This window comes from Pectinophora gossypiella, chromosome 12, assembly GCF_024362695.1.
Source record: "Pectinophora gossypiella chromosome 12, ilPecGoss1.1, whole genome shotgun sequence".
NCBI lineage: Eukaryota > Metazoa > Arthropoda > Insecta > Lepidoptera > Gelechiidae > Pectinophora > Pectinophora gossypiella.
In genome coordinates, this window is record NC_065415.1 from 9,479,136 (window position 1) to 9,506,072 (window position 26,937).

Genomic DNA, 26,937 nt, shown 5'->3' on the forward strand with positions numbered 1-26,937 from the left:
GCGGTGACCTGAACATTGATCTTTGGCTGGCCTTTGACTGACTTTGGCTTTATAGTCAAGTTAACTACATACGTAATTCAGTTATTTTTCTTTTCGAAAAACGAATAATCGAATGATGTGATACATTAGGATATTTGATCTTAAGATTATTAATAGTAGCGCGATATATTAGATAATAATTTAAGGTGGAACCCGTGAATGTTAATAGCTTAGTTTGTTGATACCTACTCTATGACTACATATTCAACCTATATACGTTCCATTGCTGGGCACAGGCCTCCCCTCAATGAACCGAAGGGGGTATGGAGTATACTCTACCATGTTGCCTTACTGCGGGTTGATGGAGACTGTGACTATTCCGAATTAAAGATATGATACGAGTACCTTATTGATTTTCTTTCACGATGGCATGCTTGTTACAATGTTTGACCCGGCATCCTAATTATGTATTGGCATGTCCTCTGCGTACGAGTATTAGGATAATTTGTTCTGATTCTGCCTCGTATGTTACGTGCGCCCCGCGGGCTCAATTACGCGGTTTCTGATTTTTCGATATATCTCGAATATTCTCTAATATTCCACGTTGATTCGTAAATTTCATTTACTCTATAAACCAGAAAAGGACGCCTTAGCGTATTAGATGTATAAAACCTTTTACATTAATATCCAATGAATAATTAAGGAAATTTCTGAACCCTTTCATATAATCTTCAGTCTATATGAAACGTTGAAAGTAAATTCTGTTAAGAATAGCAACACTGAAAGAAGGGGTTTTGCCATGTTGAAGGTATAGAATTAGAATTGAGTAAGGTATTTTATTTATTTATTAAACTTTTATATCCATCACAAATAGAGAGAACGAATAAAAGATGATTGATTTGAATAGAGTTTTTTAGTCTATCACACATAAATATACCAAAAACGAATTTACTTACTTATCGAAAATTGATTGACATTTCAAAGTTCGCGCGTAAACGTTCACTGGCTTGATGTGACGTCATTCTAAGTGACGTAAACGTTCAGGTTTCGCAAGTCGGTTTTAATTAAACGTTTTTCCATTTTCTAATATTTTTCATAAGTATCTCATTATACCTCATGGTATAATATATAGCTTGTAAAAGAAACTTATGACGTGACGGCACTGCGCGTTTAGTGCTGTTTTAAATTAGGTACGTTTCAATTTACGTTACTTATACCTAATTAAAACATTTCGCAATAAAACAAGTAATTATAGAATCAATCATTCAGTAAATCGTCCACTGCTGGATATAGGCGGATCCTCTTTATTATTTTCTTAATGGTCAAATAACGAATATAATTTCTCAATATAATCTTAGCACTAGTTTCCTTTTTATCGAATAGTACCTATAGTCAGGAAAAAGCCTAGGTGACTGCATCGGGATCAAATAGAGGACGTGTTAAAGAAAGGCCAGGTCAAGAATACTTTCAAGCGACGAGCACAGTGTATGAAAATGAAAGAGGTTCTTTTGTCTGGATTGCGTAACAAATGAACATTATTTTGTAAATTTGGTATTTGACTACCACTACGGAAAACACGCGTTATCTTATATGTATGATTAATATGCAAAAAAACATAATTCGGTTATATTGTCATAATAATACGTTTAAGGCTTTTTATGTTTTTTAAAGGTATATATTATTATTATCACCAAGCCTTTACGTGATTTTACTTAACATAACATAATTAGGCTATATACGTCCCACTGCTGGGCATAGGCCTCCACACAATCAACCGGAGAGGTATGGAGCATACTTCACCACGCTTGTTCAATGCGGGTTGGTGGAGCTGTTTTACGGCTAATTATTTACTTATTAAGTACCTGAAAATTATATTGAAAACGAAGAAAATGAATTTACATAATTTAATACAAGGAAGGAACTTTGAAACGAAGTGAGCTGACAAAAGCAGATTAATTTCCTCTATGAAATGAAGTCTCACAAAATGTGAAAATCTTAATAGTACTTTCATCTGTCGCGGGGACTTTAGAGATTTTAGAAGTATATTCAACTACGAATACGCCGCTTTCCATCCAGCCAAGTTAAATATAATATTCTAAAGAAATCGAGGCGTCGAGTTTGAAGTTTGTTTCTACAAACAATATTTGAAGTGTTGATAAAATACTGAAATATTTGATCTTCAAGAACTAAACCCGTCAGAGAACTTTGTTTCTTCACTTGTTATAATTTCGACTCAAGGAAAAAGTTTCTGCAGTTCCACGCAGAGGTTATATTTATGTTGAGTCATTAATTAGATTTATTTTCTGAGTAACCTCTTGCACTCATTTATATGGGACGTGAGATGTCACCGAGATAAGCGTGATAACGTGCCTATTGTGCTCGGAGAGTTATATTTAGAGGAGAGTTTGCAAAATAAGAATGAATATGTGGCAGGAATTGGTAAGAGTTGCACGTCGTCTCTCGTACGTGACGCGCCGTTCCTCAATCGAACTGTACGTGCTCTCGATCCCGCACCAGGCGACCACACTGACTTTTATGACACGAACACCCATTTCACTTTCTATTCCTTTCATTCATTGCTGCATTGCCACCAGTGGTATCGAAGGTGGTCGTCATGACTAAGAATAATAGTGTAAAGTTAATTTTGTTAAAAGGAGAGAGAGCCTTTCATATCCGAAATACCTTTCATGATCCCACGGCAAGGAACGACACGGGTTGTTTATCTGATTAGGGTCTCTTTTATATCCATCATTAATTCTTACGGGGTTACTTTACAGCGGCGACTCTATGGTGTTCATGGGATAGCAGATGTTATCGTTTTTGTTTCATTAGGTAACGGGTATCACATGTAAACTGACTGTATAAAGACGGCAACTTCGGATCTACTTACCTACTCGCTCGCCAAGCCACCTACTGCTATCGCTCATTTAATTCGCCCTTAGGCTAAATAACTCAGACGGTTCAAATTGGCAACTTGAGGAAACTCATTCGAGAAACTTCAATTCCTTAAACTGACATAACATAAATAGCCTACTGAAACTAAGAATAAGAAAATCCTCGTAATATCAATTCAACTGTCGAATATCAAAACGACTTTTCACGTGTAAAGAAATTTTATCATTTCTGTTATACATAATCTTAAATTGCGGTACGTGGGTATTTCTAAACATAGGAAAATTCATAAAATGGAAATATTCAACATATAACTGTTTCTTTTTGTAAGACGATGGAATGAACAATATTCAATTCTGTATTCATTGTAGGTTTGAACTCATTTACTTGTGGGCGGACCCATAATTTGTTTGACTTTGTAGGTAAAATTTATAAGCAAAGCTTGTTCAAAAAAAAGGCAGACCAGCGAATCGCGCGTGGGTCAACATTTATTGTAGGATTTAAGTGTTATTAAGCAATCATTTTAAATGAAGAGTTGGCGATTAAAAGGCACAAAACCCACGTTTCGAGCGTATACTAATTGCTCTTGAATCCGTGGCGAGCACTTGACCGGCTCCCAATGAGAGCGGAACTTTTCCGCAAATGCGATATTTCCGTTACATTGAACAGACGTAAACCATGGAACAAGGAATCTTACTACGTATAGAACGGAAACTCTCTGATCCCTACCAGCGTCAGCTAGGTTTACCTCACCCCCTCTTGGTCTTACTTTAGTCTTCAATCGTATGGATGTCAGAAGTCACACACACACACACACACACACACACACACGAACACACACAGATGTGCGTGAATGCGTGTAAGGTAACGTCAATGTGTAGTGTATGTGTAAGACGAGGTGTTTTTGTAAGAAGTGTCCGGAATGTCCCTTAACTAAAGGTATAGTGCAAATACCAACTAAAACAGACTGAATTAATTATCAGGAAATATATGACCTTCTATCCTACATAACAGAAACTTCGCCGAGCTGTGGGTACTTAGTTCATTTAGCGATGCACTACACCAAATGGGATATAATAATGAGCTTATGTTATGTTATGTATGAAATATGTCGGAGGTTGTAGACCCACAAAATTTGCCCATAATATTTCTGCACTTCCTACGTCTGGGCTTGTTTCAGTTGTACGTAATCGTATTAATATGCCCCACGGCGAAACGCTTTTCAATTTACAGATACATTTTCCAGTATTTCTGTTCATTAACGCACTCGAGTACTTATTCTTTACTGTCCCACTCAACAGTTTTTAAATGACAAACCAGAGATCTCATTAATTATTGTAAAACACAATTATATACAACACCAATAACCTATCTTTAGACCTGTATTTTTTATTACGATTGAATTTCGTAGCGGAAAATTCATCATTGTGTACAAAAAACCATTTGAAAACCACAAAGGACGGATGAAGCCATTGTTGGGGGCGTTTTAGGGTCGTTATGACCGGGACATTGACGTTTTTCTGCTTCGCAGGGCACCTGTTTCTATAATGAAAGATTGCTTTTTGCGAGCGATATTCCAGGATGTGTAAATGTTTCTTTTCACACTTGTGTTTGGAGATTCAATTTCCGTGCGTTGATCAAATATTCTAAATAAACTGGTACGGTAAGTATGTAATATAAGGTGGCTCATATTTTATCCAATATTGGTCGGAAAATGCGTCAATATAAGCAATATGGTGAAATAATTGCCAAGCGATAGTACTACGTTGCGACAGCTGCTATCAACGCAATGATCGGGCGACGAAATAAGCCCCGTAAATTATAACTTCATAATGTAAATTAGACTTATAGTTATTAAGGCAAAGTACAAAAGGTAGAATAGTAGACGCTTTAGTTTATTCTTGGAACAGCGCAAACAGGCCATCGGTGACCAGCGTCAAGCCGTTGACACGCTATTTGCACACTTTTCACGCATTTTGTTAACAGTCACTCTCTACAACAGTGTCTGGAAGCTAGGGATGCACGATTTTTTACTTTGAATCGATTTTTTCGTAATGGATCGTAAACCTCTGAATCGATCCTTGGATCGGATCGTATCCTTTTGAATCGATCTTGTGAAAATTGTTTTAAAAATGGTAATCTAAATTTGCAAAGATTTCATAAAATAAAACACATTGAAAAATAAATACTTAACCATAACTACTTATTTTGATCTACCCTCATCATGTTTCATTGTTTATCAAAATCAACTTACCTTGCTTTGTAACAGGAACATTGCGTGCGACGGAGTGTTTTAATTTTAAATATACTTAGTGTCGGTATTCGTTTGTATGTATTTGATCTTTCTTAAGATAACAAGTTGATTGTCTGTGAATGCGATTTGAAGGATGCGATTCATCTTACTTATGAATCGAATCGAATTAAGATCGCATTGAAGTGAATCGATTCAAAAAATCGCGAGATCGTATTCACTTGAATCGATCTTCACAAAAATCGAATCGTAATGTGCATCCCTACTGCGAGTCGCCATTTGTTGTCGTTGCAGGTAACACAAGACGCCGACATCCGACACTGTCACGCAGTGTCAATCCCCGCGCAGTTATCACTATATACATCCTACTGCTGGGCACAGGTCTCCCCTCATTCCAAGTATTCCAAGATGATTACAATAATATGGATGGAAAATCGATTCGAAGTGTGAATTGTTACAGTTAAAATTTACACACACATCATAATTAAGTATACAGAAAAAAAGGTTGATTATTACTTACCTGTCTTTAGAAATGTATTTATTTAAATCAGGCAACATGGCCTAAACAATATAATATTTAATACAAATCACAATATAAGATACCAACTTATATTTTAGTAAGTATACTGGCATTTCTTTTGCTTATGTGTATTTTACCGTTTTAATTCATCTTTTTCATTCACACCAACAGCAGCTTTTAAAATGTAAGTAGTCAAACTCATTTGAAATTTGGATATTTTGAAAATGTTTCAAATATCTTTCTATTTCGATAGGTCATCGAAATGCATGATATAACATGTTTTATTGTAGGACCGGTTAAATTTGGACCCAATGTCGTTTACGTGTTAACAATAGCGCGAGCAAACATTCCGTGTCGGAGTCTTTCGTTAGACTGGACTGCGCAGAGAACGGGTTTCAAAATTTGGCGGCTTTGGAACATCGGCTGCCGCGGCTGTTTTCACTCTGAGGAGGTGGCGCGCGATAGCCACCACTGTGGGCCGGTAGCACGTTAGACAAAATATTAATATCTCAATAAAAAAAAGTAATAGTTTTAGGAGACACGCTGGTGTTGTATGAGAAATTTTATAAATGACTTACTGATTAGTTATAAAATTTTAGAAAGTGTTTTAGGCCAAATTGCCATTTATTGATGAATGGGAACAGTGTTACTACATAACAAAAACTAAAAATAAACTAGGTTTGAAATAGTATTTTGCGCCGGCGGATTTTAATGAAACTAACTTGACAAGTCATAATAATTCTATACAGAATCTGCGACAGTAGCGCCGCGGCCTACGGGACTTCTTTCGTGTACGGATTATATTTTAAACATAGTTTATCTTTTAGTCTTTGTTTTGTAGTAACACTGTTAGAGTTTACGTGTAGTCACGTATGCATGGAAGCTATGGAAAATGGCGTATCCGCCTCGCTCGTTTATAAAGCTGCCATTCCGAGCATGGATGTCACACGCAATACGAGACCGATTATTGTCACCTGACTGACATGACAATGTATGTACGTGTTGCGTACTGCCACGTCGAACAATGCAGTTGGATTTCGAAGAGAATTATGGCAACTCTCACTCTGTGCTATGCCACATGAATTGTTAATCGGCAGGCGATATTGCTATTTACACGTCGCGCCAATTTGTAAAATTGTATGAAGAGAAGACACATAAAATATCTCATGTGATTATTATAATCACAAGAAGATTACAATATTTACAATGATCGGCATCAAAGTTCGACGGGCGTTACGACACTGTTTCTCAGATCAGTGGAACGTGGTAAATTGTACTTTTTTGACATGACTTAGGTTTCCCTCGGATGGCATTAACTACTTATTGGCAAATGGGGAGCGCTAAAGGCTCAAAATTTATAATAAAAGCCTGAGGATACCCAGTTGGGCGGGATTCTCGGCTAGGGGCGTCGTCTGAGAGGATTGTATTTGTAAAACTCCATTGGCCCTACTGGGCCGAAAGCGATAAGCGCTGAAAGAGGGAAAATGTCGACCACGCTGCCGGCGGGGTCGATATTGGAGTCCTGAAGTGTTTGTTGTCTCGATATGATTGGCTGCCTCTACGGTTTGAGTAATCTGGTCGTCAGAATCTTATATTCCTTCCGGTAAAGTTCACTTTGGTCGATATCTATGAAATACAAGTAAGTATAGTGTTCTTACTGTGTTAACATCTTCATCTTCATAGGCTATGAAGAAAGAAAGTAGAACTCACCTATTTGGGGCACATCATAGGGTCGACTGGAGCGCGATGCTCGCAGCATCATCTGACTGGCGATCTCAGTAGGAATGCGCGGGGCACGTTTGTTCCAGTTGCGCACGCGACGGCGGTCCTTGTGCAATGAGGCCGACGGGAGGGAGGGGGACTGGTGAGCGTAGGCGCGTTCCGCTTCGGGCGGCGCCGCCTCTGGCTCGAAGAGGTCGTGCAGCGGGCGGGAGCGCGCGAGGTCTCGGGCCCGCCACTCGGCGGGGTGGCGTCGCGGCGCGGGTTCCGCCGCCGACCGCAGCGCTAGCGCCGCGAGCACGGTGGCCACACACACGCGCATGCTTAGCGCCGCCCGCGCCCCCCACCACACGCGCATCCCCTTCTACTAAGTACACAGCCGCAAGCGCTCTCCCGCCGGGCGCATGCCCGACCACATTATTCAACCTCTGACAGGAGATTGGACCTCTTCCTTTTGCGCTTCAGCTCACTGATCGTCTTGATTGGTATGTCGATAGCGAACCGACGATTTATATTATATCTGTAACAAATTACAATAGTAAGTATTTAAAGTATATTTTAGTGTGTTGGACAGAAGTCTTCTGACTGTACCCAATAGAGCAAACAGTATTCGATTCCCCCTCTTCCTTGGGCAGACAAAATAACATATGCACACGCAACAGGCAAGGTACTGGTAATAAAAAGAAAATAAATGTGACATTACATGGGAAACATAGTTATTACAGAGTAAATACACGTAAATTAGTACGTATTCCGCGTATACCGTGCCCATGTGCGCAAAAGGTTAGTTGGATTTCTTTTCCGAATGACGGGACTCTTACGGATTGTTGATAAGATTACGAAGGGGTCATTATTCTAGTACAAATCAAAATGAGTACTTATTTTTCCTTATGTCGTCCGAATCACATTTCGTAGAATTTTATTATTTGTTGTATTACTGTATAGTTTGCGTTATAACCATACCAGGTGTGACTCTTGTGTATATTGCTGTTAGTTTCATAGAGCAAAAACTATAAATGAAAAACAACATGTGTGTTTTGTCTGATTGTTTAAATTTAGTTCTGTGCAATAAAGTATATTTGATTTGATTTGATTTTTGATTTGTGACCCCACTTTTTACTTATTTTTTGTTCTTTTTATTATTTTGGTAAATTCGTCATAATACGATATAATCTGTGAAAATTTCAACTGGCAATTTATTGCGGATAACTGGTAAAGTGAGGACACATGGCCAGAATGACAGGCAGCGTTGGGTATAATACTGAAAGAAAGTTGTTGAACAATGAAATGAAAAAATGACAAAACAAAATGTCTAAACATTGAAAACCCATTTTGAAATAAGTAGAAGTTTGTGTACGAAGCTCTACAAAACAAATGAAAGGCAAAACCGCACCACAGCGTTTAGAGTAAAATCATTCACAAAATAACGGCAATTGTGCATAGTGTCGTTTAAAGTATTTAAGCATAAATGACCAGTAGGGCCTAACATGCGCAACGTGATAAAATTTTATTACGGCCATTTTCGGTGATTATAGTTTGTATCTGTTCATAGAATAAATTTCATAACAATTATCTCGTTTTCGTTTGAGTATTAATTGAGAGACAGACATACCATTTTACCGTCAATGAAAAGCCTAGCATGTAATGACGTCATAAGTTTTACGTCCTTCCTGGATAGGTTCACAATAGTGCCGTCCACCCAAAAGACAAACACCGCCCTTGGGACGTAGAGTAGCGGTAATCTACTATCCGATTGAGTTTTTAGCCCTTGGCAACATTTCTTGTCGGCACTTCTTTTTCTTTATAACTTTTGACCTTTTTTCATATCCAACTTTTTATAATACGAAAAAGGGATTTTATAATTTTACTTTTTTTAGAAAGGTATTCGCATTGTCATGGGATTTACTTTTTCTACGGCATATTTTTAAATACTGACGTCCTAAGTATCCAATTTAGTGATTTAAATTTCAAATACCCTTTGATACTTTATGGGTAATTTGCTTTTCAAGACACATAATATCGACCTGTCTTTCTATTCTTAGACTGAAGTAGAATCTTTCGAGCTTCTTTCGAGTCTTTGCTTTATATATAAAGTAACCAAGTCAATAGGTTTGGTAGATTTTATTCTCAAGGTTTGCCTTTATAGGATTGCGGTTCTTTTCTCTTCAATTTGAGGGTTTGATCTTATTTCGACAGACGTGTGGTCCTCAGAAAAGCTGTAAATTCGATTTTAGTGAACTTTTTCACGATCGAAAACATTTTTTTCTGTCAATAAAAAACGTGTGAAAATTTAAGCTTATGTGGGCATCCAATATTCGTGTGGAACCTTTTTGGCGTGTCCTTTGCCCGATTTGTCCAGGAAACTCAATGTGAAAGTCCTTTACAAATTGTGATAAACTCTTGGGTTACATTCGGGAAAACAAAGTGTAACTAACGGAATAAAATAGTTTCTTATTCTGAAGACGTAGAACTAGACAGAATTAGTATGCCGCCGAAACTGTAGGTACTTATTACACGTATAATATCGATATTACATTTATTTTATGAGGGGTATAAATGTAACGGAGTAAGACTAATTTCATGACTATAATATCAGTATAGTTTCCACACATGGAAACCTCTAGTTTCATGACGAAATAAATTACCTAATTTAGCTTGGTAAATTACGTTTTAAAGAGAATGATGAATTCAATTATTATTTTGTGAATGTGCTGAATCCGGTGGACCCGTGGCTAAGTAGGTATGCTTAGTTAAATAAAAAGTTAATAATCGAGGGGTAAATATAACCGAGTCCTTTGTTTTCTACGTCAGTATTTTTCCTGGCTTCTAATATGAGTCAACAACTTTTTCCCATTGTTTAATTTTAAGGTACTTAAGTACTTTTCTGTCATGCGAACCTTTTATGTCCCAAATGGCAGAGCCACTTTTGATTTCCGATATAAACCTTTCAACATCGAAATCCATTTTCAAAAACGAGTAGGTAACGCAGTAGAGTGCTCATGTACCGCCCCACCGCGTGGTGTACCTCGTGGGGGCGCGAGCGCCCCTCGTACGCGCGTATTAGGCGGCGGAGTTCGAGTGCTAGCGGATTACATATAAGTCAATGAGTTCCTAAATCGCTTTATCGCCAACCGCGGCGGTGCGCGGTGTCGTGTGAGAATCACCTAAAAACGCAATCTCTTTATGATTGGGACAACTGAATTTCGAAGATTATGACTTTAACAAAAAATACTCTGGTAACAAATTGTAATTTATTTTTTATTATTATTGTAATATTTTAAATTGAAGAAATAATAAAACATAATACGTAATCTAATGTGCATGAGATCACAGAAGACGATCGGTTCTGCCTCTCTTCCTAGAACACGTAGGGTAAATAAACGTAAGATATTTCGTTTTTTTTTCCTCACTGAAGGATATGCCGGGAATATTTAAAAATTACAACGTTGACATCCTCTTTTCCTTTCAAAGGGAAATCTAAAAATACGTTGTAATATTATTCTGTTCGAAAACAAACGAAGGGCCTTTCAAAAAGTATTCGTTTGTTTTTTCGTTCACATTTCGTGTCTGCTGATCTCAAGATTTCTTCATCTTTACTGTTGTGGGGCTGTATGGATCTCTCTTTATTTACGACGAACTAGATCTACTCGGACTGGTTTACGTGTCGTAAACATGTCCATTACGGTCCTGCAGCTCAAGATATTGGCGCGTGCGGGCGAATATCTCCCTATTACCTATCTTCTGACGTCTTCAGTTCTACTATCAACGAGCTCACCCTAGCATCATCATTTCGATGTAGCACTATTTAAGCCGTTGGTCCCGGTTACTACTTACTGATGTAAGTACGTAGTCGTTATTATGAGTCATGTCAGGGGCCTATGGCGGCTCAATAGTAACCCTGACACCAGGGTTGATGAGGTTGGTAATTCACCTCACAACCCACACGATAGAAGAAGCACTATTTAGGTACTATCCACTACGTCAACCTAAATGCCCCTAAGAAATAAACTACTAAACACAATATCTATCAATAGCTTTTGTGAATGAATGTGAAGGGATACGCCGGAGGTAGGGAAGCAGAACCTTGGAAAAAGGTTAGGTACTACAATGAGCCGTAAGATAATAGTGAGATGCTTTTAGATAATTTACGTTCTTTACAGTAACAGTGAAACGAAAAAAAGACATTTCAATTTGTTTCAAAAATACAACTGTCTCCAAGAACGAAATATTATTAAGTATTAAGAATTGTCGGAGAAAATACAATAATTAAGTAAGTAAAAGAAAGAGTTATTTTAGTTATTAACTTGAGAGTACTTATCCATATTGAATACTACGATTAAAACAAAGAACATTGAATTAAGAAGTCGCGTTAACCCAATAGGTACTTGTGAACTGTGTCGCTGTCGTGTAGACGTTTGTTACCTGTACAAGGTCAGATAGCATCTCGTTTGTGAATATTCGTGTATTCGGGTTTAGAATGCAAAAGTATTTTAGACTTTGTGATATAAAAATACTAAGAACTATAAGGGCCGAAACCTGTGGCGTGCTATCGGCTCGGCTATATTTATAATCGGGTGGCGGTGGGCCGTTGACGTCATCGCGCCGGGCCGGGGAGGAGGGCCGGGCGCGCCCTCCGATACGCACTTGCAAATTCGCACCTCCATGAATGGAGGAATTAAATTATCTTCAGTCGAGCGCTGAATTTACACGGACCTGACTTGAACCCCAAATTACAATCTAAGGCGCCCACTGTCGAAACTTACTGTCTTGACGCACTGGCCTCGTGGCCTGAATATGATACATACACTGTTTTTTTATTATACAATTTCAAGTAGGCACTATTAGTAATATTATTTCGGGCGCTATTACTCCATTTATACGAGCTATGTGTATGAGCAAGTATACATTACGATTTTTTTATGTAAAATTACATACTTATTAGATAATTATACCTCGAAACTGAGGCTACTACGGTCAATTAAGTTATTAAAAATATATTAAGAATTTCACTAAAAATATACATGAAAGTAATTTGTCAAAAAAATTATCTTAAAATTGAATTTTAATTACTTTCGGCAACGGTAAAAAGACCTACTTGAAGGGAAGAGAGGAAGGGGTAGACCTAGGATAACATTTATGAAACAAATAAAAGAGAAGGTGCAGGTCGTGTCGTATCGGGAGGTGAAGGTTTTGGCGGGAAGAAGAGAGGAATGGCGGTTACTCCACCGACAAGAGCGCAGCTCTTAAATAGAGAGAGAAAAAGACCTACTAGGTACAAGTATTTGTATTTTTCTTTGCTGAAAACGTACCTGTATTATTATATCATTAATTATTATTAAGAAGGAAGATAAAGACGGCCTGTTTCTTGGAATGGAGAGTCGAGGAATTGTACCGTGATATTGGCATTGTTGTGCGTGTACCCGGCATAATCGGTTCGTTCCGTGTCACCAGAATACTTCCACTTGATGTGGGTTTCAATTCAATTATACGTATCACGCAACGCGCTGCTTAATCGAGGCTTAACGGATAAGAAAGTGTCCCCGAATAAAAAATAAAATTGACGACTTAATTCGTTCTATTTTTAGACGAAATTTTCTTCACGTTTCAGTATGCTGATTTTATTTTTGTATTAGTTAGTTGACTTTTTGTTTGTAGTACTATATTGGCCCCGATTCCTGGAGACACCGTCTAATCTTATTTTAAGTTATATCTGTCATTTTCATATCCGTCGAAAAGGAAAGGGACGGATGATTCACAGCTCTTAATTTTAGGAAGAATGAGTAAATGAACGTGTCGGATTATTGACTGATGTAAAATTTTTAGACGGTTGGTTTAGATTTGTGCTTAAAATTGACGTGTGTTCCATAAATTTTATGCTTGTCGATTACCCGTCCCTTTCCTTTTCGGCGGATAAGAAAATGACAGATATAACTTAAAATAAAATTAGATGGTATTTACAGGAATTAGCACCATTATGTCTTTAAAATTATTTATTTTTTGGAATGCGAACAAATAGAATAACAACAAGCAAAATATTATTGCATCAAAATTGATACAAAATCTCTACACACACTTCGCGTACGAAAATTTTAAACATACTTACACCTATGAAATCCAATTTACATACAATATAACCAGAACAGGTGTATATTACGCCTGCGTTCATTTCTCGAGGGGATTTCATTTTACAATATAAAAAGCTACATAGTACGGCAGAAAAGAATCTATGCCTCCCTTGAGTCGAAACTCTGTTGTAACAGAACTAGTGTTTTTACGATGCATATGTTTGTATTTTCAGTTTTCTGAATAAGTATAAATGTATTTTCAAGAATTTCATGTCGAAAAACAATTTTATTTCAATTCACTTTTATTTATTAAGTAGTAGGTTAATAATAAACCGTCCTAAAGTTGCTCAGGCGGCAACAGTAGCGCAAAATAAACTCAGTTCCTGTGGGACTCTCATAGGGTGAAGGATGAAATATAACTTTTGTGAGCGAAAATACTTGGTCCTAAATAAATAAAATACCTACTTAATTACAATCTACTTAATCGAAATATCCAGATAAAATCTCGCAGAAATGAGCTTAGAGCTCAGTTAGATATTAACTTAGGTAATCGATTTAAAGAACTCTATCCTTTCTTAATAAAGTAATTAATTATGGATGAATATGCAATTTAACCTCACCTTGAATCTAACGTGTATTGGACTGCTTTTCCCTTCGCGGGTTGGAAGGTCAGATAGGCAGTCGCTTCTAAAAACTGAACCTGTCAAATCTTCAGGTTAGGTAAGCGGACTCTGTGACAAACGGGATAATGCTAGGGAGATTATGAATATGGAATTTATTAATAATAAATACGAAATTTCAAAATAAGTACAACAGTATATATACAATCACTGATAAACAAATTTCATACCTACACAGCTATTACTTTGTTAATTTTCTTTCGCTTTTCGCATATTTTGATTCGTTCCCACAACACAAAAGAATTCTAATTCAAAGACTTTTTGCCTTGTTTTGTCCTAATTTCTAAAGTAGGTTCGACGTAGTTTATAATATAATAAAACAAGAAATCTAATGCAGTTTGTGTTCTTGCGGCACGACCAGGTTGATAGTATGAATTATTAATATGGTGTCCTTCTTCAATTTGAAGGAGAGTATGTGATGACACTTAATGCTAAAATACAATAAGCCAAGACACTCTGAATGTAAATAACTCGCGTAGCAACGCGATTGCCTTCATTGTGCTTGCAACCTACTTGGCTCCGAATCTTTCTTATATGCAAAGCTCCAAGAAAGTAACGTTACATAATCTACTCTTGTTGAATCCCTTTCCATTTTTAGCATTTCTTAAGGTAATTATTAATTTGATACTTTACAAGGTTACCCATTCGCAGAACTATCTTTTACTTTGTTGCGAAACAAATCTGACGTCATCGTCGTTATTGAAATTCTGCTTGCTCACGAGACGCTCATTAATAACTCTGCTATCTTGTGTGAGCTAAGTTTTCCAGTCACAACAACAGCAAGTAAATTTTTTGTGGGTAAGTTGATTTTCGCCGGCGGTAAATTGTCTCGATCCGGAATTGCATTATACAAAATGGGGGAGATTGCAATCGAGGAAACAATTAAACGTCGCCCCACCGAGTTTGTTCGTAGGTGGCACCGGTCGTTTGTGTAAACACACAAACATGAACATCATCTGCGAACGTTTTGTATTATTACTGGCTTTAATACTAACAAACTTGTGAATAGCACGATGTTGTGACATTTTTTAATTTCTATATTTCGGCAAGGGTTAGTTTCTCTCTCTATAGAATACAAAAGGCTTTTTCAATATGTTCTGAATTGTAAAGTGCTAATAATTTTCTAGACAGTAAGTATGTTGATTTGTATGTAAATAGCGAGCCGAAAGCGCGCGGCCGACGGGCCGGGCGGCGGCGGCGGCGGGTGTGAGAGCAGACATTGCGCCGCTAACCTAATTGGCGACGATTCCTCCCAAAATGGTAATTTTATGACCATCACCATGTTCTTCTAATTCTTGCGGTTCCTGGTAAATTAAAAGTGTATTAAAACCCAAGTTAACGTTCCTATTATGCAGATATTTGCATATTTGTTAGAACTTAATTTGAATTATAAATGTGTATTAAGTAAGATTCAATGTTTTTGTATAATTCAAACTAACTTTAGTGTAAAATAATATTAGATACTATTTTGAAATTAGTCATAACAGTTGCTTACTACTGTATTCATCAAATTGTAGTGAAAAGAAAAGCTCTTAAAATTCTTAAACTAATTAAAATTGGCGCGGAACGAAACGATTGTTCTTTTTTTTTATGTACCTTTTAGTATATTCTGGTCTAGGTTTTATGATTCGAAGAATAGTGCGCAGTGTTTTCCTGTGTGATGTGAATGATATGTGGGCGTGGGGTGTAGATCCCGCCCGGGCGCCGCCGCCGCGTCTCCACGCGTCACGACCACACTGTCTCGCTCCCAACACTACACGCCGCTCACACATATCCTCACACTAATTCCAATTGCACCATCCCGCGGGAACCCTCCCACCGCACCTCACAACACAGATAATTAACCTGCAGATTACGCGGTTCAACTTTTCTCATTACACAATTAATGTTCTGAAATACAACTGACATTCTCCTAATCCGATTACAAAAATGAGATTATAATGTAGCGTTGATTAATATTCGCACAAAGTTTCCTGTGTTATTACATAAGATCTTTCAACGCTAACCGCGAGAGGGCCGCAGGCTAAATGAAAACATAATATCCATATTCAGGAGCCGAATGACATTGAAACTCAGATATACACTAATTTGTGTATCTTTGAGCCTGGGATGGAAAGCGTTTGTGGCTGTAATGTATGCTTCCAATTATTTTTTGCGACAAACTCCATGAGTGAATTCCACCGTACGAGATAATTAAAATTCGATCCGGGCTCAATTTCTAGTCGATGGAAACAAACTAGCTCTGCGGAAAATTGTGATCAAAATGTAAATTCTTCATTCTTTGATAAAATGTTTAGAAGCCTCAAAAATTCAGATAATTGTAGGTAAAATTAGGTAGTACGAGTAACTTTGTAAGTTTGTTAATTAACTATACAATTTTGTTTCCTTATAGGTAATTAGTTACTATTTTCATGTTCATTGAAAATGTATAATTATGTAACTATCGGTCTAAACTCTTATGGTTACAAGAATAATATTCAAGAATTTAAGCTATTTGATACGGTTCTCTTTAGAATCAAAAGTTTTGTGTTAACAGTTGTGTGTGGAGCGGCGGTTAGAATTAAGTTACGTATACAGTTGGTCAGCGGGCGCCGCCGCCGGCGGGGTCGGCAGCGGGGCCGGGGCCGGCGGCAGTCACGGCTCGCTCGCCGCCCGCTCCCACTCTTGTTTGCGCGGGCAAAAACCACAAATCACATAGAGCCCTCCCTCGACTAAACGTTTGCAGAGAGCTTACACCACTACGCTATGCATTTGCCTCCGGTATTAAGATTAACTTGTCGAAACGGGTCAACCCTCAGAATCCATTTAGGAAGGTCTCACAGGTTCAAAATCCATACCCTTTGTGACCGCAGCACGTCGAAAGGCAAATCTACCTGCCTGCCTGCCTGCCTGTAAATAAATCATGACTCCGTCAAGCCTCAGTGTTGATTTTCCGTCCTAATATATTAGTCGTATCTCAGAGAAGCATTTAAATATTGGTACTTTGAAATTGAAATGAGCTAATTGTTTGGCAATAATTTTCAAATTTCCTTGGAGGTAACTACGAGCAGGTGAAGAATTTTGGACAAAATATCTCCCACGTGCAGGCGCTGCCAATTTGCTCTTCGACATAGTTTCGATATAAATCGTGCTACGAGGCAACCTGCTACGCGTACTACGAGTGTGCTACGCGATGCGAATACCATCCGAACTGTGAATAAAAATGTCACAAAGTCCAACTATCAATTGAATAGTAGGTATCAACAGTAGGTTTACTTGTTATTATAGAATTTATTAGACGAACAAAAATACCTTTATGATACCTGTCTTGAATGATTTGTTTTCATAAATAGCTGTCCTTGTTCATGTTTGCTTGAGTATAGTGTGATGACAGATATAGTCAAAGTATAGGCTGTTGACCACGCAGACAAACAGCTATTGAAGGTTATCAGCGAGCAATGTGTACTCTTCGAACGATGTAAACTGTCGAAGCCATAGAAATAACGTAAATTATGGATAATAAAACGTGTGGCAGACGGCTCTTAAACGAACCTCCTTACAAGAGTAAAAACGCTTTTTGTAAAAATGTTTTATAAGTAATGCTAATCAAATAACATATATGGACTCACGTTCGTTATCATTATAGGCAGAGCCGAAAGTGGGCAAGAGCAGTTTCAAAAAGTATTGGTACCTATTGGTTGTAAAAGATACATAATGGTGTATTGTATGTGACAGATTTTAATTTTGTACCGGATGAGCCTTCAGCGCTCCCTATTTGTCCGGCCAAGTAGTTTATGCCATCTGCGGCAAATCTAATATATTATATCAAACGGGTCGTGATTAGTAGCTCATCGCTAGTATGTTTGTTTGCTTTGTGTATGCTAACAGCCTCCGTGGTCTAGTGGTTAGAGCGATAAGCTCACGAGCTGGAGGTCCGGGTTCGATTCCCGATGGGGACATTGTCAAATCACTTTGTGAGAATGTCCTTTGTTTCGTAAGGACTTTTCAGGCTTGAATCACCTGATTGTCCGGAAAAGTAAGATGATTCCGTGCTTTGGAGGGTACGTTAAGCCGTTGGTCCCGGCTATTAGCCGTAAAAACACCTCCACCAACCCGCATTGGAGCAGCGTGGTGGAGTATGCTCCATACCCTCTCCGGTTGATTGAGGGGAGGCCTGTGCCCAGCAGTGGGATGTATATAGGCTGTTTATGTATGTATGTACGTATGCTAGTATATGTTTATGATTTTAGGGTTCCGTATCTTAAAAGGAAAAACGGAACCCTTATAGGATCACTTTGTTGTTCATCCGTCTGTCTGTCAAAACTTGTTTGTCGGGAACGCGTGGAAGTATCAAGTTCAAATTAACATCTAATACTTATGTTTACAATCTCTTGAACTTATTAAGCTTCTAAATCAATGCAATCCAAAAATATAACCATTTTAACTTACTTCGTCGTAATTTTCATATATTTCGTCGGAGAACAAAAAGTAATAGGTTCCTTCCCATAGACCTCATATCATAAAATTTGGCAAAAATGACGGCCGTACAGCACAACTAAAGGAAAAATCCGAAAATCATAATTTTTTTGTTCCATCAAAAAACAGATATGTTTTTGCGATTAAAAAGATATTTTCACAGCGTGGCCCGTTTTGCTCTAAACTAATCACAATTCGTTCGTTGTAGGGGACGTTCGTTTAGTCGTTGTAGGGGAGCAAAGAGTTTTTCAACCCCCAAAAAAATGTTATTGCGATTTAAAACTCTTTGCAGTTGGTAAATTAATCGCGACCTATTTCTCCTCGGGACCGTCGGTGTACTATCATGTACTTACTAATATTCTAGATAACATTTTGTATCTTCATTAAAAGAACAGTTTAGAAACAAAATCGGGCAACGTGTCAGCGTCAAATCCTTAAAAGTAGTTTAGTAAGATCTACTTTAAACCGTCGTATGTATATAACACGATTGATGAATCTGGAGGAAACATGAGAGGCATCATCATCAGAACCGAAGCATATAGAATTCCCTTACTCTGGTGGGAAATAGGCTTGAGTTTTTGTATGTAAAATGTCAGAAAATGGTATTACATTCGTTAAAAACTGTAATCCAAATCTTTGGAAGGAACATTGATTTTGCACTTTCTTTGAGGTTATGAGTAACGAAACATAAGTAAAGTTAGCAAGTCATTAAATGAACGTAACGTGTTTATGTTCCCTTTCTCGTACATAGAGTACCTATGTAATATAGGTATAAGCAGGCCAAATTCATGACGACTGTCGCCAAGGCCTGCGAATAGAACTAAATGCTCCAGTGAACAACTAAAGGACCCGAGTGGATTTAACGTCTAATTTGCTTTGACTTCAAAGGCTATAAATTGAAGTTTGAGATAAAAAGGCCTAAAAACTGTTTTTTCTCTCTGGCGATTGACAAAATGACGAACCTATTCAGACGTTTTTGTTCAGTATTTTTGCGTCAGAGCGCGAATTTTAGGGTTCCACGTGTAAAATTTTATTATTATTGATAAAAAATTAAGTAGTATGGAATCTTGTTTACACATTTTATTCATAAATGATACATGAAAACACTATTTGTACGTGACATAAAGAGTGTACTCATTTTGTAAGTAAATAAATATGCAAATCATACATAATAAATGAAAACGTTTAAATTGTTAATAAATCATTAGTTATCTGAAACTAAGGCAAATAGGACCACCCCGAGTTATTATGATGATTGAACGTAGACTTAATAGAAAAGCTCAGAACTAAAGCTAAGCTACTTGAATACATACTCACAAGAGCGAACTGAAAGAAAACAAGCCGTATTCAGTTTCAATAGTTGCCGCACGGAGCTCTGAGATTGGCTGTTATTGAATAGAAGTAGTGTTTTATTCAGTACTTGGAGCTGTTTCCAGTCAACTCACGTCCCATGTTCCGTGTCCGGCGAACATTTTACTAATTACTCGAGATTGAGCGTGTTTAGCAGCAACCGTGTGTAACAATTTGTTTGCATATCCGTGAATGGCCACGCGATGTCCGAGCCCTTGTAGAAAATTCCATCTATGACGCAGTGTCATGTCATTATGACGTAGACGTCTAGTAATTTTCCAGGTCGATTTTTCATTTAATTTCATAGCAATAAAAACTTAAACACTCGGAAAGTTTTCATTAGTATTTCGTAGTATTGATGAAATAGGTTTAATATTAAAATTTGTGATTTTATCAGGCCTCGAGTTTTAAAACAAAGTTGTTTTTGAAGTAAATGGCACAACTATTACTTATATAGCTTCCATTCTGGTACCTATTGTGGTCTGAAGTTGAAACACTATACTCTTATTAATTATACTCTCAGTAGGTGTATCTCAGTATGTGTCGGCTTCGCTCGCTAGTCTCTGATGAGCCTGTGAATATTTCAGTAGACAACGTAATTAATAGGCCGCAGCGTGATTCATGGCGAGACGCCACAATTCTTCGAAGATCTCGGGAAAATCGACGCCATTTACTTGTTTCCCAGGTGTTGTAGACAAGGAGTTAGTTATTTAATTCTAATAGGTGTAATTAGCCGGTTATTTTTGTATTCTGGATTATTAATGATAGAAACGTAGTGATGAGGTAAAAATAAACTGACAGAAGTGTCTATCCATTACTGTAAATAATTACCTACAAACTTGAACTAAAATGTGAATCTTTAAATGTAAGGTTTATACAGAGGTCAGACAAAGAGCCAAGTACATAGATTGAAAGTACCGGATCGCTTCGGACCGGTAGAGCTGCAAACGAAATTGACATTGACATCTTTAGAGGAGACACCTTGAATTTCCAATTTGAGGGGTGCAAGAGAAGGCTTGAACAAAGACGGCCGCTGGACCGCTAAGTTACAACTGGTCTGTTCACTTTCTGGAAACTATGCAGAGTTGGAATAACAAAAGCTTTGTTAGCTCAGTATAAAGGATTTCAACTAACTACGTAAGTGGCCTGCCGCTTCCAAGAATTTTATTCAGTTCAAAGTTAAATTGTAGTTTAAGTGAACTCTTATTTTCATGGATAACAGTGAAAGCACTTTGTGTTTCCTAGTTTTGTTTAGAGTACATTTCAGTATCGCTTTGCGAGTCTAGTATGTACAGCTGAGGGACCTCTCTTCAATATCCACATGCGTCGAGATTAGTCGTATTTGTTTTTTCTCGTACACATAATGGTTAGAGATTAATCCCCTTTTCAGTGGAGAAGTTCTGAGTCCTGAGCAGCGATGAATAATCAAAAATATTAGTATGTGAAATAAAACTTATTAAAAAATACTTACCTTGCAAATTATTTACCATAACTTACTTCAAAGAGGCTAGCATTTCATCAGGGGATCTAAACCTACTTATTTATATTGGTCCCTCATTTTGAGTAGGCAGTAGTCATCTAATTTATTTCTAAAGGTCAGATGCATCAAAGAACGCTTTAGATTTTTTGTGTATCGTTTTGTATTATTTTCGCACAATCATGCGGAGAAATCTCGTCACCCCCGCCCGCAGGCGACGGCGTTTAATATGACAAAGCAAATGAACATGAAAATAACATTAAACCATACGACTTTGTTGGATAATAATAGATTCCTATGTTTTATTACAACACCAACTTAAACATGAACTTGGCTTCCTTAGGGCCCGCCCGTATCTCCACGTCACGACGTTATAACGTGTAAATTCACGTTGACGTTGTCGTGAAACGTCGCGATTCGGGCTTCGCCGCCGGCGCTCTAAATTTTCACAGAAATGGCGCTCTGATGTGGAGATGTGGACAGGCCCTTACTTTATACCTGACATAAAAAAGTCAAGATAAAATCGTAATTGATCAATATACGAAACAATATTGTAGGTAAGGTTCCTCTTTACCAAGCTTTTAGCGGAAGAGCTTTTTTCAACTAATATACTTCCCTTTGCAAATGAAATCAGGTAGATACCTAACAAAATTTTATTATTCCATTTCTTCAATATCTTTTTAATATCCATCTTTTTTTTACAAAATATTAAATAAGTAAAAGGTTTTTCGAATAGAACGTATCGGGGGACACGGCAGTGTCCCCGTCAAGTTATAATTACACAAAATATCAATGCAGTTAAATATATTGATTTTACTTTCAATTACTGTTATCGCGGTTATCTTTTATAAGCTTTTGACGTAACATGCACGACTTTTTAAACTCGTCTTACCAGAGTAAGACGAGTTTTCTCACTGTTAAAGATTATACATAGTGAAAAAGACTATGTTTATCTGTTTATATTTAAGGAGTAGTAAATATACAAGTGGCAAGAAAAATTGTCCTAATTGTACAGTAATAAAAAAACATCAAATGAAAATAGTTTCATTATATGATTTTCTATTACTGTACATTGAACCTACATGCGCTCACAAATATCTACTACGAATATCTTGCACGGCTCTTGATGTTCGAATCTAGGTGAAACATATGACGTTCGCGCGTGACACTGCGCAAATAAACATAACATTATTATGCATAGAGTATTATGCCATTGATGTTACTACAGTTGCACTTTGCGCGCAGTGACTGCCATTTTCTTAAAGGTCTCGTTGTATTGGCAATATTTGCTTTTGGACTTTCATATAGATCTAGAGAAAAATACAAAGTTTCACCGTAGTTGAAGCTAATGAAGGCTAAAAACAAAACACATTTCAAAGAGTAGCTAATAAATAAACATGCGTTTAAAAGTATGACAATAAATAACCATGAAGATACTCGAAACATTTTCTCCAAAACTAAGAAAGTTGTACTCTAAAATTGATTAAATATTCAAAAGCAATTTTGCCTTTAACATAATGAGACATACTGAGTTCTTTTAAGTGTTTTTCGTGCACCTTTTGTAATTAGGACCTTTTGCTATTACTTTCGGAGAAAAATTTTTATTACAAAAGAATTGAAGTTACTGAATGCTGAACAAAGGAGGTTCGTGTTGCTCTATGTTGCTAAACAACTCTGTTACTTCATTCCTGACTCTTCCCATTAATCGCAGTCATGAACGTGCCCTGACCAACGATGTTTTTGTGAAATCTATCTTGTTACTCTTGTAGTTTCTATTATACTGATTGACGGTCTTCACCCATCATATTTTAGAATGTATCCAACATACAATGATTGAATCAATCAAGTCAATCAGTCGTTTTACCAGCGTATACCTGGAATGTAGTACGTTATTCCGAATAACATTTGTAAAGGTTTTACGCGTAGTGCTCTATTTTTCTCTCTGACAAACCTTGATAAAACTCCAGTTACGATAGCGGCTGAAATACCCAACCACTTTTATTTGAACGTGCAGATAGAGAATTTTGATTGACTGACGAGTGAATAGCGGACAATACAACAGCTGACTCTGTGTGCGTATTTTTTATTGCATAAGTACATACAGTTATGTAAAAAAGATTCAAATAGACAGCGCGTACAAAATAATTTCACGTCCTAGTTGCATGTTTTTAAGAGACTCTTTTTCGGAAATCCTAGAACACTGTAATCCCGCATTCGAAACGTCAGATTTTCCTTTAATTGGGATCGGAACTTTTGGTTACAGTTTTTACCAGTTGTAGTGGACTTCTAATTAGCTTTTGTATTTTTGTGCCAGTATCAGTATTAGTATAATATTAGTTAGTATGACAGCACCTTAAATAATATATCTATAATTATTTAAGGTGCTATTTCCCCGTTATTGTCTATTAAATAATGATTTTATGTTTAATAATATATATACTAGAGAGAGTATAAAAAAGCCACATGAAAGCAATTCATCTGAAAACGCAATGATGCTATTTGACATTTGTTGACATTACGCACTTATAATTTATACGCGTAAATGTCAAATTGAAATACTGATTTTTAAATGAATCGCTTCTATGTAGGCTGACCCGCTAAGGGAAATCCAGTTCAATAGATATAAGTTAGGTCACATACCTCCGAAATACATTTCTCGGAAATATGGGTTTCCTCACGATGTTTTCCTTTACCGCTGAGCACGTGGTAAGCATTTATGATCCGAACATTAATTCGAAATCAAATTCGAAAATCATTGGTTTAGGCCTATACTTTGATTTGAACCTGAGACCTCAAATTGAGAGTGAAGCGTTCTACCTTGGTTCTAAATGGGCTACCACGACTTCAAAATTGGAACAGAATGTTAGTCGGCTGGTTATTAATATGTACTTATTTACTAAACAATTTTCATTTTCTTTTTAAAAGACTTACTTTATAAGCTCACCACATTTATTGTTTATACGTTTACACACCTACAGATATGTATGTAAAATAATGATTTGTGCTGTTTAGCTACACTTATAAATAATCTATTTATATTTGCATTGCAATGTTCTGTTAGCTCGTACATCTGTGTGGTTTATGTAAAGATTTACGGCGCTAATGTTATCTGAGCGTACGTTACACGTTGACATGTACAAAAAGCGGAAGCCGAGCATCGTACGGCTGAGGTATGAAGCACAAGATTAGATTACTTTCTAAATACAATTAATGGTTTAATCTGGATATACGTACAGGATGTAAGTGACATCGTAGCGAAAACTTTGACGGATGATTCAGGCCATGATTCTGAGTTGATATCAAGTGGAATTTTCCGTCGCAAAAGTATGGAAAAGAAAATAATTTAATAATACACTCAAAATTTTCATGAATTTTCCGACAGTAAAATCCATTTGATATCAACTCAGAATCATGGTATGTACTTGTACAGGGGTAAGTGACATTGTAACAAATACTGAGGAGGATGATTCAGCTCATTATTCTGAGTTAATATCACGTGGATTTTCCATCGCAAAAATATAAAAAAGAAAATACTCGATTTTTTGTTTTTTTTTTTGGTTTGATGTTGGTATTGGAAAAAAAGAAGAGATGGATCTCATAACCCACACGACAGAAGAACTGGGGTCAGTTTCATTACTAGCTGAAAAATTATATCTGCCAGATAAGTTCTAGATAGGACATCAGACAGCTGTTGTTGGCCAATGGTGAAACAGCCTCCTTTAGACTTAGTTTGTACCCGTTTTTGCCTTAGAGTTTAGAACTAAATAACTATTGTGAGTTTTGAAACATATTTCTTTATAAATAATTGTAAAGCTGATATTACGTGGCTTGTTTTAGTCTTAAATGGCCTCAAGCTACTAAGGAATTGCGTCTCCCTCGCACTTATAAGTTAGATGGCATACGGTAAGAATAGATAGATAGATAAAATACTTTATTGAGCACAATGGACACAAAATACAGAGATAAGGACAACATAATAAGAATAATATTTTTGTATGGAGTGTTCTGGGTGCGGTCCCGGTCAGACAGCTAGTAGCCCATCCCAGTTTAAAAATTGAAGTTTCTATTAACATTTATGGCAGCTCCAGAGCAAATTCAAACGAGATTATAAAAGGGTAAGTTCGTGTCGGTGTATTAGTTCACTAAGCCGCAAGTACTTGTCGACTATCCACTACGGGCATGGCAACAAAGGATCGCTTTTCAAATAGTTTAATTAAATCTCGCATCGTTTCTAAGTTTTGTACCGCTGTTTAGGTTTAGAATCTACCTTCTGAAACTCAATTTACAAGACAACGTAATACGAAATTTACCAAAATCCAGGAAATTTTAACTTACTAGCGAGTTAAAGTGTTGTGAATTGCAATTAAGTAAGTATAGTAAACTACGTGTATTATAGTTGTGTGTTCCTTTGCGACAGAGAACCAAGTTACAATATGCGAAGTAAAACCAGTGTGGGTGTTACAAAGAAAGTGGTTTGTAAATAAGTAGTTAATTAAAATACAGAGCAGCAGCAACGACAGCAAATACTTAACATCTCACCATATACGTAATTTTGCCAATACCTCGCCATCCGGCTCGAAGGACCAATATGTAGGGTCGTAATCCCTACATATGTATATGTTACGTTGTTAGGTTCCGGAAAGGAAAGGCATGTGCGTTTAGATTGAGTGTTTAATTTGTCACTAGTTTGCGTAATTTACAGTATGTATGAAAATAAATGTCAGCGTAGAATAATAATAATGTGCGAGTTCGCTCGTACACTCGCAACACCACAATTCATTGAAAACCACTATGACTATGTTTCCAAACAAATCCGCAAAACGAGAAATGGCCATTTATTTGCAACGAGAATCGTGAAACCAATTCTGTTTTTTCGGCTATACATAACTTAAAGTAAAATAAAAAAATACGATTCACACTCGCTTGTAAACGTGTCCGTCATAGTCGCCGGTCCTCGTATTTTGTCGGTCGGTGACTGACCGGCGGTTCTGACGGGCATTGTAAAACAGTGAATCAGATTCCTACACCGCAGTTCACCTTAATTTTTCGCCGAATATTTTTCAGGCCGTCTCTGTTTGATTGCAGAGGTAGGAAATAAAACTAAAACACATAATAACGGGTTCTTACCGCGTTTAAATCCAACCACACCAATCCACTCCACTCCAATCTCATCAGTCATCCCGTGATCATGGCACTTGCAACAGTGTCGAAATATCGGGAGTCTCATATCCCCATTTAAACGCGGTAAGAACCCGTTATTATGTGTTTTAATTATGAGAATAACCGCGTAAACTTAAAACAATGTAGGAAATAAAACTGTTTTTATTTATATGCGAAACACAAAACATACTGTCACCTTGAAGTCATCTTGTCACTGGAGTTCATTGGAGAAAATCAGTTTCTGAATTTGTATAAACCTCTCTAATTTGGCTTAGACAAATATTTAAATTATAAGAGCCGCAAGGTATCTTAAAATAGAAGCTCGGTGAAGTGGGTACTGTCATTATGCGATGGATGTACCTTTGACTACCCCTTTGAGAATACAGTGA

General features: G+C 37.1%; 1 protein-coding gene across 1 annotated transcript in view; it reads right to left on the reverse strand.

Annotated features, from left to right (window-relative positions):
• LOC126371348 (uncharacterized) overlaps window positions 1-26,937 on the reverse strand; it is a 90,185-nt gene that overhangs the window by 59,381 nt on the left and 3,867 nt on the right. The window contains exon 2 of the mRNA XM_050016656.1: window positions 7,353-7,881. Coding sequence (XP_049872613.1) covers window positions 7,353-7,719 — 367 coding nt within the window. The 5' untranslated portion in view covers window positions 7,720-7,881. The remainder of the gene's footprint in view (window positions 1-7,352; window positions 7,882-26,937) is intronic.